Source organism: Dryas octopetala, chromosome 2, assembly GCF_963921425.1.
Source record: "Dryas octopetala chromosome 2, drDryOcto1.1, whole genome shotgun sequence".
NCBI classification, from domain to species: domain Eukaryota; kingdom Viridiplantae; phylum Streptophyta; class Magnoliopsida; order Rosales; family Rosaceae; genus Dryas; species Dryas octopetala.
Window position 1 is genome coordinate 17,305,220 of NC_141367.1, and position 17,183 is coordinate 17,322,402.

At 38.3% G+C, this 17,183-nt stretch overlaps 1 protein-coding gene across 1 annotated transcript; it reads left to right on the forward strand.

Annotated features, from left to right (window-relative positions):
- Positions 1–11,034: 11,034 nt before the first annotated feature.
- Positions 11,035–13,093, forward strand: LOC147293582 (uncharacterized). The gene is made up of 4 exons (XM_086231088.1): positions 11,035–11,417; positions 11,701–12,252; positions 12,339–12,462; positions 12,617–13,093. Exons 1-4 carry the CDS (start codon positions 11,035–11,037, stop codon positions 13,091–13,093), a joined length of 1,536 nt encoding a protein of 511 aa, XP_086087214.1.
- Positions 13,094–17,183: the final 4,090 nt, after the last annotated feature.

Consider the following 17,183-nt stretch of genomic DNA (forward strand, 5'->3'; position numbering starts at 1 on the left):
AAATGTTTAGCACATATATGTCATGAGCAAGGAAATATACAACAGTCCACTCTATCGCCAACTTTACACTCAATATTCATCATTTGAATATGGATATGACTACGTAAGATCTAATTTAATTTCATATAACTGTCAATTAATGCTAGCTGAAAAAGGAAAATCGATTATGAAGCATATATAGTGAAGTGTTAATTTGTAAGAAGGGATTAGGGAATAAGAAAAAGGTCTAGCTTGAACCATAAATTGTTAATTTCGATCAGATTCATGATCTTTGATTGACCTAAATAGTCACAGAACCTATTTCATACTTTCACTTCATGACCCAGATCGACCCACCTATGGACCGGCTTGTCGATCCATTAGTTATCAGGGTCCTCTATAGTTGGTCTGCAATTAACCAAGTACCGTACCAGAAATATATGTCTATATATGCATGAAATAATTTAGTGGAAGTCCCTTGTCCTTTTGATAAATCCATGCCATTAATAAATATATCTGTTAGAAATATTGGGCTACCAGTCCCAACAAAAGTTTCATGTAAATAACAAGGTAATTATAGGTACCATGCATTCCCCTCCCCTAATTTTGTGGTCAAATATATAAAAGGACAAAATTCGAAGAAACATGGAATCAACAAATAACAATTACATGCATGGTGTGATCGATATGGATGAGCCTAAATTAAGGGAGGAAAAGATATATTAATTAATTTTAAGTAGTAGAACTGTTTAATTAACACTATGGAAGGTAGGTAGGTAAGGTAGCTATATATAGCTAGCTAGGGGTTAAGTACTCATTTGAAGGTTGAGAGTATTAAGTTGCATAGTCCATTCTTCGCCACTTGGCCTTCCAAGGGTGAACTCTAGATTGAGGTACATATCATGACGATCCAAAGATGACAAGGAGCTACAATCCAACCTCTCCTTCATGCTCTCTCCACACACATCATGCCGGGCTGAATCCTGGCCTCCTGCTCTTCCACCTATTTAATAGAAATTCAAAATTAATAAAACTATATTTTATATCATACATTATAACAATTAAGCACAATATATGATACATGCATGGTTAATTTGATCTATAAAATTTTATAATTACGATATATACCTTGCTACCATTTGATGACGGGGAATATTGAGAATAAGTCAAACTATTGCTGCCATTCGTCTCCATTGAACAAGGCCACGAACCTCTGCTATATATTACAAATTAATTAGCATTTAATATAAAGTAAATGATTATAAAGTCCAAATTTGAGCTCTCACTACTTTTAAGATCCAGGTACTTTTTCTATTTTTGAAGGAGGTCCAGTTTATACCAAACCGGTCCTCTTTTTCTTTCTCCGTCTATCTTCCACTCCCTCTGTCATTTCTTTCATTTCAAAGTTAGCATTATTCTCTCTCTTCACCATATCTCTCTCTCTCTCTCTCTCTCTCCTCGATGTATAGTCATTCGGCCATGGATTGCAGCGAGACCGACCTCCCCATGCTCGCCTTTCCTCCTCTTCCTTCCCATGGCCTTCGATCGTCCATCCAATCATCAACGGTGACAAAACGACGCGAAACCTGAGAGTCAACTTCGATGGAGATCTGCTTCTTCCGGCCACCACGAGGCACCGAACCTGTCGGGTTTTGTTCCTCTCGTCGTTCTGAACAAGACGGTACCCTCCGATCGCCCATCCACCCAGCCATGGCGGCGAATCGGCGACAGAGGAAGTGTTGTATTTGATGCAGCGGCTCTGGAAAGTTGACTTCGAGTCTTCTCGGCGGAGGATTCGACTCGGCCACATTGAAAACGCCTCTTCAAGTGCCTGGTCTCAATTAAGGTGTCATCTCCTCCTTTACTTTTTTTTCTTATCAGTAAAATGGAAATCTTATTTGGTCCATTCTGCCTTCGATAAGTTGTTTAATTCAAATATTTGGACTAATAATTTGGTGGGTTAGTTTAATTTTCCTCAGTTTTTTGTGTACATCAAGTGATTGATCTTCTGAACATTATGTTGTGTGTCTGTAATTATGCTGACATATGCTAAGTACACCCCAATCTGTAAATGAAACATGCGTTATGCTAATTGTGTAAACTCAAACTTGAAACTTCTACTTTTGCTTGGCGCCAATGTTGTTTGCTTGCCTATTGTAGCATATAGCATTGACTCTTATTTTGGTGGTTTGCGTTTTTGTTTTTTTTGTTTTATTTTGATTTTGGTCACTTTCGTGTCCATTGTTCCCTCATGTGTGAATTCCAGTAGCATTTCTTTTGGTGAATCTATTCATGCTTGTGTAGTTAAACATGGATAAGACAATCTTTGGCCAAAAAACAAAAACATGGATAAGACAATCAACTTCCTGTACTAACAGCCCTTGTATCAATGTATGCCAAGGTTGGAAATATTAATTCATCCAGGTATCTTTTTGAACAAATATTAATGTAGGTATGCTCATGCATTTAGTATAAAAAAGGGTATCCACTCAAACCTCAATATGTCAAACACACTGTTGGCATTTTACTCTGATTGTCATCACCTCTCTTATTCTATTACTCTGTTTCATAAGATGCCTATAAGAAATGGCATAACATGGAATACCTTGATATCTAATTGTGTACACCATGGAGAAATGGAAATGGCAGTTGCTCTTTACCACCAGATGCAAAAAAAAGGCTTCAAGTTGGACTTATACAAGTGAGACTATAATTGTTACTGCTTGTTAGTAACAATCATAACCTCTATAAGTGAGGTTATGATTATTACTAACAAGCAGTAACAATATGTAAGTGGGACTATGACCGTTTTTTGACAAGCATATAGAACATGTTACTTGTATTATATGTTTTTGATAGTGACAATTGTTAAATAGCATTTTTTTGACAGTGGCTATTTTTTTGACAGTGGCTATTGTTAAAAAGAAAAAAAAAAAAAAAAAAGACACACGGCAGCTTCAACAAAAAAGAAAAAAGAAGAAGACACATGACAGCTTCATAAAAAAAAAAGAAAAAAGGAAGTACATGTCTGCTTCAGCAAATAGAAAAAAAGAAGAAGACAAAGATTTTTGTTTAAGTTTTTTTTGTTTTTTATGTGTTTATGTTAGAAAAATACATAAGATTTGTATATGTATGTTGTTTCTAGGTTTTTTTTGGAACAATGAGAATAGTCATTGTTCGATAGTGGCAAGAAATAATAGTTGCCACTGTGACAGTAGCAATTAGATGATTGTTACTGTGTGATAGTAGCAAATTAACAATCACTTGATTTGTTACTGTGTGACAGTAGCAATCAAGTGATTGTTACTGTGTGACAATAGCAATCAAGTGATTGTTATTCTGTGAATTTTGTAATTTTCTATAGTTTGAATTTTGGTGATTGTTATTGTATGACGATAACAAGATATATTAGTTATTTTCAACATGTGATTGTTACTGTAAGACAGTATCAATAGGTGATTGTTACTACCAAATAATAACAATTTCTGATTGTCACTGCCAGACAATAGCAATAAGTAATTGTTATTATCAAACAATGATAATACTTGATTGCCACTGCCCGGCAGTAGCAATAGATGATTGTTACTATTCGATAGTAACAATTATATTTACTATTAAAACGTAAAAGATTATGGATGCCTCATCTTGATTTTTTGTATTTTATATTGGTTATTATTTAATATGTTTATGACATGAAAATACATAAATTATTATTTGTTTTTTTTGGGTAGTTTATGTACCAATTGGTACTAAAATTATAAAAAAAAAAAAAAAAAAAAAAAAAAAAAAAAAAGGGGAAAAATGGCATTTTAAAAACACTGTAGCGCGCTACAGTAACGGCGTCACTGTAGCGCTGTTACTGTAGCACCGGTTTTTTAAAAAGTGGGCCGCTACAGTATTTTACTGTAGCGATTGGGCCGGATGAATAGTAAATTTTAAAAAATGGACTTTAAAAAAAAAACCCTTTAATATATTGGTCAGAAACTTCAACAATTAATATATTATATATGAACCACAAAATTAAATCCCCTTAATTATTTGTGGTAGTTTTGTTGGTAGGAAAAAGTGTTTAATTGTCAGGCTCGATCAACAAAACATTCATATCAATAATGCTCATTTAGTAGTAGGAAATTTGAACTGAAACTGGTGAGTTGAAGTCAGTAGAAAACAATTCATCTGTTGCCCTCTTATTGGTTCTGATCACGTTCCAATTATTATTAAAACTGAGCCCATGGTTAGGAAAGGACTTAGGCCTTTCAGATTCGAAACTCATTGGGCAAAAGATGAGCATTGTAGGATGGTTATTTCTAGGAGTTTGTCCAAACCGGTCCCTGGAAGCTTGGCATCGCAGTGGGTACAGAAACTTGAGGCTTGCAAGAGGGATTTAATCCCCTGGAGTAGAAAATTTGGGAATGTCAAGCGTGAGATGCTCTTTGAAATCAATAAACTCCAAGACTGCCCACAAGATAATGCTAAGCTTATTGCTCTACAGCGGGAAATTAGTAAACTGTGGGAGAGGGAGGAACTGTATTGGAAGCAGCGCTCTAGAATCAACTGGCTTCGGGAGAGGGACTCTAACTCCCGCTTCTTTCATATCACTACCTTGCAACACCGCCAGAAAAACAGAATTCTCAAAGTAAAATTAGGGAACGGCGAGTGGGCGGAGAGAGACACAACAATTCGAAATGAGTTTAAAGACCATTTCAAGCACATTTCCACTTCTAATGGGCCAAGAAATCTTGCCAGTGCCCTCGATTATATCCAGCCAGTGGTCACTGATCAAATGAACCAGGATTTGCTTAGGCACCTTACTAATGAGGAAATTCATAAGGCTGCAGTGCAGATGGATGCCTATAAGGCTCCAGGGACTTTTTTACCATCAGTACTGGTCTATTATTTGTGACATGGTTCAGGGGGCTGCGCATTTTTTTGATGGAGGTAACCTCATTTCTCTCTTGAATCAAACTAATAACGTCCTTATTCCAAAGGTTCCGAATCCAGAAGTGGTTTCACAATTTCGTCCTATTAGTCTCTGCAATTATTCTAATAAGATTTTGGCAAAGGTTCTGGCCAAGCAATTGAAGCTTATTCTTCCAGACATTATCTCTCCTCATCAGTGTGCTTTTGTCCCTAATCGCCAAATTCAAGATAATATTATTGTGGCTCATGAAGGGTTTCATCACCTTAAGCTTAAGAAGAGCGGGAAGATTTTTGAAGTCGGTCTAAAACTTGATACGAACAAAGATTATGATTGTGTTGAATGGGACTTTCTTGAAGGAGTCATGTATAAAATGGGTTTTGTTGCTACGTGGATTGGCTTAATTATGGATTGTATTAGAACAGTCTCTTTTGCTATCACCATCAATGGAAAGAATGGAAACCACTTTCAACCTTCTAGGGGGCTTCGGCAGGGTGATCCACTATCTGAGTAGAATGTTTGGGTTAATATTTTGATAATTTCTCATTACCACAAAATAAAGTATATATACAAGGTCCTATAGCTTAATTATAGGAGAAAAATAATTAACATAATTACACCCAAAAATATTCTCTATTAACTACCCATATATTCTCTATTAACTATTCCGTTGACTCACATCAACACTCCCCCTCAAGTTGGTGTATATATATCACACATACCCAACTTGTCTAGTGAGTCCATAAAAATCCTGTTTGCCACGGCCTTGGTCAATACATCTGCAAGCTGATCCTCAGACCGCACAAATGGAAAGTTAATGATTTTAGCTTCAAGCTTCTCTTTAATGAAGTGTCTGTCAATCTCAATATGCTTCGTCCTATCATGCTGAACTGGATTATGTGCTATCTCAATAGCAGATTTGTTATCACAATATAAGTCCATTGGTTTGGTAAGTCTGCAGCCCAAATCAGTCAACAGATTTCTCAACCATAAGAGTTCAACTACTCCAAGAGCCATACCTCTGTACTCAGCTTCTGCACTCGATCTAGATACAACTGATTGTTTCTTACTTCTCCAAGTCACTAGATTTCCTCCTACAAAGGTAAAATAGCCTGAAGTAGACCTTCTATCATCAGCTGAGCCTCCCCAGTCTGCATCAGAAAAACCTTCCACATTCAATTGACCATGATTAGCAAATAACAATCCTTTTCCTGGAGCAGATTTTAAGTATTGTAAAATCCGTTCCACGGCATCCATATGGGGTTTACACGGGGCATGCATGAACTGACTTACTACACTAACAGCATAAGCAATGTCAGGTCTAGTATGAGATAAGTATATTAACCTTCCAACTAGCCTCTGATATCTCCCCTTATCTGCAGGTGAAGCCCCTAAACACTCAAAAAGTTTGTGATTCTGTTCCATAGGAGTCACAGCTGGTTTACATCCAAGCATACCAGTTTCGGCCAATAAATCTAGAACATATTTCCTTTGAGACAAAAAAATGCCATGTTTAGATCTAGCAACTTCAATCCCAAGGAAAAATTTCAAATCCCCCAATTGCTTCATTTCAAATTCTCTAGACAAGTACCTCTGTAAGTCAGAGATTTCTTCCTGATCGTCTCCAGTCAAAACCATATCATCAACATAAATGATAAGACAAGTAATTTTTCCCTTCCTTCGTTTTAAGAACAAAGTATGATCAGAATTACTTTGTCGATATCCATAATTCTTCATTGCACGAGTAAATCTCTCAAACCAAGCCCTTGGAGATTGTTTAAGACCATACAGAGATTTTTTCAATCTACATACCAGCCCTTTATTATCAAACTCTGGTACACCTGGAGGCGGATCCATATATACTTCTTCAGTCAGCTCACCATGTAGAAATGCATTCTTGACATCGAATTGAAGAAGTGGCCAATTCATGTTTGCGGCTAACGACAATAGAACTCGTACTGTGTTCAATTTTGCAACAGGAGCAAAAGTCTCCAGGTAATCTATGCCATATGACTGGGTGTATTGTTTTGCCACTAGACGAGCTTTATATCTTTCAATTGATCCATCAGCTTTATGTTTGACAGCAAACACCCATTTGCATCCAACTGTTTTCTTCCCTTTAGGTAGAGAGACCAATTCCCAAGTTGAATTTTTCTGTAGTGCCTCCATCTCTTCTGCCATAGCCTTAGTCCACCTAGAATCTGCAAGAGCATCCTGCAATCTACTAGGGATAGAAAAAGAAGATAATTGCAAGACATAGGATTCATATGACTCTGACAACTTAACAGAAGACACATGATTTCCAATTGGGTACCTAACTTTAGCATTGGGGTCTGGCTCATATTTAACTGGTGGTTGTCCTCGGTTAGACCGAGGAGGAAGAGTAAATTTAGGAGCAATAGTATCAAGAGTAGGATTGGAAACAAGAGTATTGTTGATTACCTCAGGAGTTTGATCCAATGGAGTAGGAGAGGTAACCGTACTATCATGGAGTGGTGATTCTTCAACAATGGAAGTCTCATCTTCTTCTTCAACAATGGAAGTCTCATCTTCCACAATTTCAGTAGTCTCATTAGTCTCATGTTCCACAACCTCAGTAGTCTCATTTTCCACATTCTTATCAGTCTCATCTTCCACTTCTCTATACCCAAACTGATCAAAGAACAACATATCCTCTCGATTCTGCACTTCACTAGAACTCTCCCCCTGAAGTGTAGAGTCCATTGTACTCGAGGAGTAAAAAAGCCGATGTTCGTGGAAGGTAACATCCAAAGAAACATAGAAACGCTGGGAAGGGGGATGGTAGCACCGAAACCCCTTTTGAGATGGACCATAGCCGACAAAAACACATTCTAAGGCCCGAGGTTCAAGCTTGGATCGTTGATGAGAATGCAAATGTACAAAAGCAACACAACCAAAGACCCGTGGTTCTAAATGAAGAATACCTGGTAAGGAAACAAAATCGGATAGAGCATCTAACGGCCAACGAAAGTTCAGGACACTAGATGGTGTTCGATTGATCAGATACACAGCGGAACTCAGAGCATCACCCCATAAGAAAGAGGGCACATGACCACCCAAGAGAAGGGACCGGGTGACCTCTAATAAATGTCGATTTTTCATTTCAGCAACTCCATTCTGTTGCGGAGAATGAGGACAAGAAGTTTGGTGAAGAATCCCAGCAGAACGTAAATACTGACTCAATTCAGTATTGATAAATTCTCCACCATTATCAGAGCGAAGAACCTTAATAGGGAATGCAAACTGAGTGAGTACCATTTTATGAAAGAGTTGAAAAACAGTACACACATCACTTTTATTTTTCAGAAAATAAACCCAAGTCATTCGTGTGCAATCATCAATAAATATCACAAACCATTTCATCCCTTTATGTGTAACAGATGGGGCAGGACCCCAAACATCTGAGGGTATCAATGCAAAAGGAATATCCATACGGTGATCATTAGAAGGAAACACAGTACGATGGCTTTTCGCCAAAACACAGACCTCACAACTGAAGTCAGAAATATTTAAATCAACAAATAACGAGGGAAATAATCTTCTAAGGTAACCAAATGAACGATGACCAAGTCTACGATGTCACAACCAGATCTGTTTCTTATTCTGTAAAGAATTAGCTCGAACCACACTCACAACGCCACGACCATCTGATGGAGAAACACCACTGTGTAGATAGTACAGTCCACCTCTCTTCTTACCACTGCCAATCTTCTCCTTGGTATGGATGTCCTGAAAAATACAATGAGTAGGAAAGAATGTGGCCACACAATTATGAGTTTGAGTTAGTTTACTAACAGAAATAAGGTTGCAGTTGAGGGAAGGAACAAACAAAACATCACGTAACAACAACCTAGAAGACAAAGACACAGTGCCGCCCCCGACAACAGGGGATGACACACCATTGGCATTGATAATAAATGGTTTAGGACAATTTGATGATAGATGACTCAACACATAATAATCAGAGGTCATATGATCCGTAGCACCTGTATCAATTATCCATGTACCATCACTAGAACAAGCAGAAGTACTCAAAACAGAGTTAGAGGTACCTGACTTGGCAACAAAGCTGGATGCACTAACAGAATTCACCCTGGAACTAGTATTGTCAATCTTGGAAGTAGAGGGAGAGGCTTTCACACCTTTCGGATGCCACTCAGGATAGCCATGTAGTTTAAAACATTTTTCAACCACATGAGTTGTACCTCCACAGTGAGTACACTTCCTGTCATTTTTCTTAGCATCTTTATGTGAGAATTTTCGGGCTGCCATAGCGACTGCCCCGTCAGCACCCCCCATCATAGCGTCTTGCCGATTAGCCTCGGAGCACACAATTGCATAAGCCGCCTGTAATTTAGGTAAAGGAGACATGGCAAGAATACGGCCTCTAACTCCATCTAGATGAGGATCCAACCCAGCTAAAAACATGTATAATCTCTGAGAGTTAATCATAGTAGTATATTTTTCAACATCACTCGCATAATCCATAATACAAGGTTCAATTGCATCAATATCCTGCCAAAGTTTTTGTAGCTTGCCAAAATAGGAAATAATAGACCCACCATTTTGACGTACAGAGATTACCTCACAATGGAGTTGATATGCCTTGGAGGCATCTTGGCTCACTGTATAAGTTTGTTTGGCTGCGTCCCAGATGTCCTTCGCCGTCGGTAATCGAATAAAGAGTGATCGGACTTCTTTGGTCATAGCATCAAGAAGCCAAGACTTGACCATGCAATTCTCATCCTCCCATGTTTCAAACTCATCTGAATTTACATCTTCTGGAGCTGCTCTTGTCCCTGTGATAAAACCCCAACGTTTTCGACCTCTAATCTTATTCTGCACTATAAGAGCCCAATCAATATAGTTTGAGCCATCAAGTTTCTCGGGTGAGATTAGTGAGGACACATCTTGGGAACTCAACGGAGGGAGAGCAGGCAGTAGTGGTTTTGGGTTAACCACATCCATGTTCTTGTTTTTGTTTGAGCCACCAGGACTAGAGGGGGGTGTCTGAGACATGGTGATTAACAAAACAGAGAAAACACACACAGACCAGCAAGCAGCCAAGCAGTCGATGTTACGGAGAGCAGTACGGAGCAGAGCACTCGGGGCCGCAGCGAGCGACTGATTGTCACTGCAAACAGAGAAGACGCGCACAGAGCAATCGGCGTCATAGTGACTGGTCGGCGCACAGGCAGGCGCACATGCGAACAGACGAGGTCGGCTTCACGGCGACTTGGACGGCGCTCAGGCGAGCAGAGCGCACATGCGGAGGGCGTCGACTGGTTGGCGCACAGGCGAGGCGGACGGCGTCGACTGGTTGGTGCACAGGCAGGCGCACAGGCGAATGGACAAGGGTCGGCCTCACTGCGACTGGACGGCGCTCAGGCGAACGGAACGCACAGGCGGACGGCGTCGACTGATCTGCGCACAGGCGAGGGTCGGCGTGACGGCGACTGGACGGCGCACAGGCGAACGGACGACGTTGACTGGTCGGCGCACAGGTGGCAGTCACGGGCAGGGATGATTTTCTGGTGGAGGGAGATAGACGGGCAACGGGACTTCGTCTTTGATGTTTCTCTGTTTGAACAGAGTTACACAGCCTACACCAGTACACTAAATTCTGATAAAAAACAATTAATTTAGGATTAAGGGGAATAATGATCAAGATACAACCCTAAACATCCAAAAAACAAACCACGACCTAAACCCTAATACCTATGAGAAGGAAGAGGTGAGAAGGGTCGGCTCTGATACCATGAGTAGAATGTTTGGGTTAATATTTTGATAATTTCTCATTACCACAAAATAAAGTATATATACAGGGTCCTATAGCTTAATTACAGGAGAAAAATAATTAACATAATTACACCCAAAAATATTCTCTATTAGCTACCCATATATTCTCTATTAACTATTCCGTTGACTCACATCAACATCACCTTATTTGTTTCTACTGGTTTCGGAAATCCTCTCTTCCATCATCTCCAGATAAGTTAGCCTCAAGACCCTTGAGGGAATTGTTCTAAGTCCCCAGGGGCCTCCTCTCTCGCATCTTTTCTTTACAGATGATGCTCTCTTTTTCCATTCGTGCTTCTGTGCGTAATTGTAAACAAATGAGAGATTTGTTGGATGTTTATTGCCATGCCTCTGGCCAATTGGTTAACTTTCATAAGTCAAATTTATTCTTTTCTCCTAATACCCCTGTGTGTTTAAGGAATGCAATTGGTGCCATTTTAAATGTGGGGCAGTGTGATGTTCCTGGACTTTATTTGGGCCTCCCTACTATTTGGGGTAAGGCCAAAAGGGCAGCTCTTGCCTTTGTGAAGGAAAAAATTAACAATCGAATTCAAGGCTGGAAGCAAAAAAATTTATCCCAAGCTGGTAGGGAAGTCCTTATCAAATCGGTGGCCTATGCTGTCCCTAACTATCCCATGCATTGTTTCAAATTCCCTTTGGGTATGCGTGCTGAGATTGATTCTTTGGTTTCCAATTTCTGGTGAGGGCAGCATGAGGATGAGTTCAAAATTCATTGGAAGTCTTGGGATATTTTCTATTTGTCTAAAGAGAATGGTGGCTTGGGCTTTAGAAGCCTTTCTTGCCAAGCAATGTTGGCGCCTCATCCAATCACCCAACTCTCTCTAGGCAAGGATACTGAGAGGCCTCTATTTCCCGGATGGCGATTTCCTTAACGCTTGTAAAGGTGGGCGGGCTTAGTGGGGTTGGAGTAGCCTCCTGGAAGGACGTGATTTTCTCTTAAAGGGGTCTCTTTGGCAAGTTAGGAATGAGACTAGCATTAACTTTCTGAGGGACAATTGGGTTCCCAACTTGCCATCTAGTACAATTCAACTGTTGGACAATTCGACTCGACCTATTCCTTCTATTGTTGATCCGCTTATTGACTGGTCCTCAAGAAGTTGGGATGTTAATTATCTTGCTGGTCTAGTGGATGCCCAAACTTTGAAGAAAATAACAGCTATTGCGCTGGGTGCGGAGTCTACAGCTGATAGGCTAATCTGGCCTTCGTCCTCTACTGGTGACTATGTGGTCAAGGCTGGGTATCACTTTACTCGGGTTGCATCTTTTCAATCTCTCCCTGTGCGTCCTGGCCCTTCTAGAATGACTGACTCTGAAACTTGGAAAAGACTTTGGAAGATCAACACTTTGCCAAAAGTTAAGCTGTTCCTATGGAAATGCCTGCATAATGCTATCCCTTCCTTTCACAATCTTTTTAGAAGGAAAATCATTCTTTCGCCTGTGTGCAGTCTGTGCGGTGAAGGCCTCGAGCCAACTGAGCATGTTATTTTCCTTTGCCCATGGGCCAGAGGGGCATGGTTTGCTAGCTCTCTAGCTCACATAATAAATTGCAGAGATTTCACTTCTTTTGCAAGATGGTTTGCTCTCTTTTCTAACCCTGCAGGTTCCTCAAGGTCGGAGTTGGAGTTAGCGCTCACTCTGAGCTCCTTTCTTTGCTGGGAGATTTGGAAAGCTCATTGCAGCTTCTTGTATCAAGCTACTCAACCCTCCCCGATTATGGTGGCTCGGCAAGTTAATGAGGCGACGTTGGAGTTTCTAAAGGCTAGAGCCTCATCCTTGGAGGACCCCACCCCTGGATGCGATGACTCTGATGTCCCTCCCCCCATGTACTGGACACCGCTCCCTCCAGGAACCATTAAAATCAATTTTGATGGTGCTTAGGATTCTGGATCCTCGCAGGGTGGTATTGGAGTAATTGCGCGTAATTGTAATGGTGATCTTTGCGGGGGCTCGGCCCGAACTTGCTTCTCAAATTCAGCTCTAGAAATGGAGGCCTTGGCTACACATGAGGCGGTTCTCCTAGCACAACAACACAATTTCAAGCAGATCATTTTTGAATCCGATAATAGAGAACTAATTCAGAGTATCTCTGGTTTTATCAAGAGGGGCAATTGGAGATTGTACCCTATTTTAAAGGCTATTACTGAGGCTTCTTCCTTCTTCTCTGCATCTGTTTGGTCGTGGATTCCGCGATCTACCAATTCTGTGGCAGACCATGTCGCAGCTCTTGCTAAAAGGAGGATGTGCCCAGAAGTTTGGGTCCCCAGACCCTCATCCTCCTTAATGTTCATTCTCTCAAGGGATGGTCTACCTTGCCCCCTCTTTTTGTTGTTTGAGGGGGGTATAGTTGCCTTCTAGGTGTTGCTGGACTTGGGTTCTCCTTTGTCTAATTGGTAGCTCCTGGAAGCTTCTTCGTGGCAGCTCTGCGTTGTTGTTTCTTCCTTTTGTTTTAAGTGTTGGCGTTGTTTTTTCTCTTATGGCTTGGTTGGACTTGCCTTTTTTTCTGCTTCTTGCCCTCTGGGCTGTTCTATGATATTCCAATTTGACCAAAAAAAAAAAAAAAAGATCACATGCATAGTGATCATAAAGAGGACCATTTATATGTCAAGTGTGATACTTCACAATTAAGTTCACTTGTCATATAACTTTTGACCATAACTTGTTGGTATTTTATGTGAATATCGTTGCTTATTGTGATTATAGGTGGATGCTACCATTTATATTGGAAATCATGTCTATAGTCCTATGAGTTGATGATATTTGACACTAAGTTTGAGATAGATATTTTTATCAAATAGCTTTCCAAAGTTGTGCACGTAAGGAAATCGATCCTTAATTGGTTGTAAAGAAGGATTTTTGAATAGATGTGGCACTCAAGTGGGAGAATGTAAGAACCTTATTTGAGCTTACATCTATTTAGGAGTCCTAATTGATTAAGGATACAAGAAGGGAAGTTTTATTTGGTTATCTGGTTTCTTAAAGGTGAAGTAAATTACTAATTATTAAGGAATATATATCCTATTAGGTTATGGATTGTGGAAGTGATAAGGATAAGTTTAATTTAGGGTACTTTTCTTTATGGGCAAGAAACCTTAAGCCTTTCACCTATAAATATAAGGCTTAGGTCCCCCCTCTCACACACAACATATATACAAGCACAAAACCTACCTTATATTAGGAGTGCATAAGGACGTGTAGAGAGAGAGAAAGATCTTTGCTATTGCCACATATCATCAATGGCTTCTCAAGGTTAGTACTTTTTGTATGCATATTAAAACAATCTAACATTAGTTAGCAATAGGTTCTGGTTGTCTAAATTTCCTCGATCCAACATTTGGCAAAGCATGTAATAACCAATATATAGTGCCACAGGTATGCCCACTGCAATACAAAGAGTAAGGTAGAAGAACGTGTAATTTGTTGAATTGGCAATCACTGTAATGATATAGGAAAGGTACATTGAAAACATACAGAACTGAAGCTGCCATCGAAAAGGGAAATTGGAGACCCTATCATGAAGGGTTTGAGGGACAGAGATCCTTGCTTAAAATGTCGTTGTAGCCACTAATACAAATACAACTAACAGTGCCTTATGGGCGTCATTTGGAGAATCTCTTTGACCCCGTACGGGGGTACTATAGTTAGTAGTAGAATGTTGAACTATGTTTGGTGCCACCGAATTAGCTGATGGGACATCAAGAAGGATCTGGTGGATTTCCCTGTCACCGGTTTCACTTGGGAACATTAGTAGCACATCAACAGCTTTGAGATCCCTCCTGTTTTTAATATTCACTAATTCCAATCTTGCATCTGGAGTATGAGCACCACGTCCATTAGGACAATAACTGTATAAACTATAAAGTGAGCTGGTTTAACATTTTAAAAAATAATATATGAATTTTTTTAATATTAAAAACATTAGGTGAAATTCAAAGTGGACTTAATAATATCATTTTTTTTCTTCATGGTATTGGTATTTCTTTTAATAGATAATTACAAATAAGTCAATAAAATATTTCAAAATTATAAAAAGGTCGATACCAAATTTCCTATCTCATTTTAGTCAACAATATAATTTCATAAATTACATTTTCATCAATAGCCCTGCAGATCCCTGCCCATGATTGATTTTTCTTCGAGTTTATTTTACCCTTTTGCCTTAGCCCATTGTTTTATTTTAATAATTTAGTTAGTTTGTTACCTTTAATTTGCATACGTGTCAGCTTCTGATTAGTTTTGACTTTTTTGTAATTTTTTGAAATTTCTATGGTAATGGCAGTGGCTGTAATTTCTAATATTTGTTATGTCCTCTTTTGTATAATGCATAATTTTATTCAATTCATTTTAGTTAATGGTGATTATTTTGGGATTTAGAAAATGTTCATTGACCTATTTATAATTTTAAAATATTTTATTGACCTTTTTGTAAATAGTCCTTCTTTTAACCTTTCGCTTATTTTTCTTTTTGGTCAAGTCGTTGTTGCTATTTAAGCTCAATATTCGAGGTTGAGTCTTGCTTGGATTTTAATGTGAAACAGTAACTACAAGAGAAGGAAGATGGATAGCATACTAGCTTGCACGCAATGAACACTGTTATTTTAGGATGCAAAATTCACTTTTAATTTATTTTATTCTTTTTTTGACCTAGATTTCAATATTTTCAAAACATAATAATTATATTTGGCGATATGAAGTATAAATACATGTTACAAAATTGAATCTAACACATGTAAATAGACTCTGTACTTGGATGTTTTTGTAATCCAATCAGAGCATTCAATCAAAGAGACTCAAAATTGAGATGTAAGGTTTATATATAATACTACTTTTATATATTAAGACGTAAGGCTCGTAGTACTCCATGTGATGAGAATTTGTAATACCATGTGAATCCATTTTTGCTGCAATTGTGGTCAAATACAACTAACAGTGCGTTACGGCCATCATTCGGAGAATCTCTGTCCCTTTTACGAGGGACTATGGTTATTAGCAGAATGTTGAACTATGTTTGGTGCTACCGAATTAGCTCCAACAACATCAAGGAGAATCTGGTGGATTTCACTGTCACCGGCTTCATTTGGGAACATTAGTAGCACATCAATAGCTTTGAGATCCCTCATTTTTTAATATTCACTAATTCCAATCTTGCATCTGGAGTACGAGCATCACGTCCATTAGGATAATAACTATATAAACTAGATAAAAGATGCTCGATGAATTATATGTTGAAATACAAAACTTATAATAATATTCAATGTGAGCTAGATTTCAATATTCTCAAAACATAACAATTATATTTAGCGATATGAAGCATACATACATGTTACAAAATTGAATCTGACATGTAGATAGACTCTTTGCTTAGATGTTTTTGTAATCCAATCAGAGCATTCAATCAAAGAGACTCAAAATTGAGATGTAAGGTTTATAATACTACTTTTATATATTAAGATGTAAGGCTCATAGTACTCCATGTGATGAGAATTTGTATTATCATGTGAATCCATTTTTGCTGCAATTGTGATCATATATCTAGAGGTAAATAAAATAACAACTAATAGCATGCATATATGCTCCGTACAAAAAAAAAATAATAACATGCGTACATTTTTTGATGACTATTAATGCATGGAGCAATGCCCACGAACATAGAAGAATTCAATCGAATTGATTTGGACAAGAAGCATACAACTGTTGATAACATATCACTGTATGTACTGTAGGGATAATGGGATGGAAAGTAACGAGGAATGGAGGAGCAGAGTAGATTTATTTAATCAAATACGTCCTTAGAAGTCATTTGAAAAAGGTTTATTTCCTAGTTTGCTTTTTGAAAGTAACTTCTAATTTAATTTCATCCCCTAAGATTTATTTTGTATCACATTATCTCCTAAAATTAATTCTTTGCACACTTCTTATTTTTACAAATTTTGAAAATTAATTAAAAATAGCTTTGGACTTAAGACAAATACACAGAAAATTCATACGAACTTGTCTTGACTAGTTCTAATTTACTATGGGGTCAAATTACCAATTTGCTCTCTGAGAGTTTCTAGAAAATTTGGGAAGTCCACATTTAGGTCTAGAAAATTAAAATAAATTTCCCTCTATAAAATTTTAAAATTTCCATAAAATCTCAGATGAATTCTCAAAAATATTTTAGAAATTACCAAAAACCTGTTTTAGAGAATTCTTCCGGAATTTTACGAAAATTCTAGAATTTTTTTAGAATTTATTTTATAGAGGGAAATTTATTTTTCACTAAGACCAAGAGGTCTTTTGGATAGCAAGTGTTCACAAGAAAGGTAGTGTTATTTTTTAGAAGACCAACGATGTAAATCTCGTATTTTTTGGAGTTCGAGAGATTATCCTATGAATTTTTAAAGAGTCTAGAGTATTTTAATTTTCTGGAAACACTCGGATGAAAAATTGGTAATTTGACCCCATA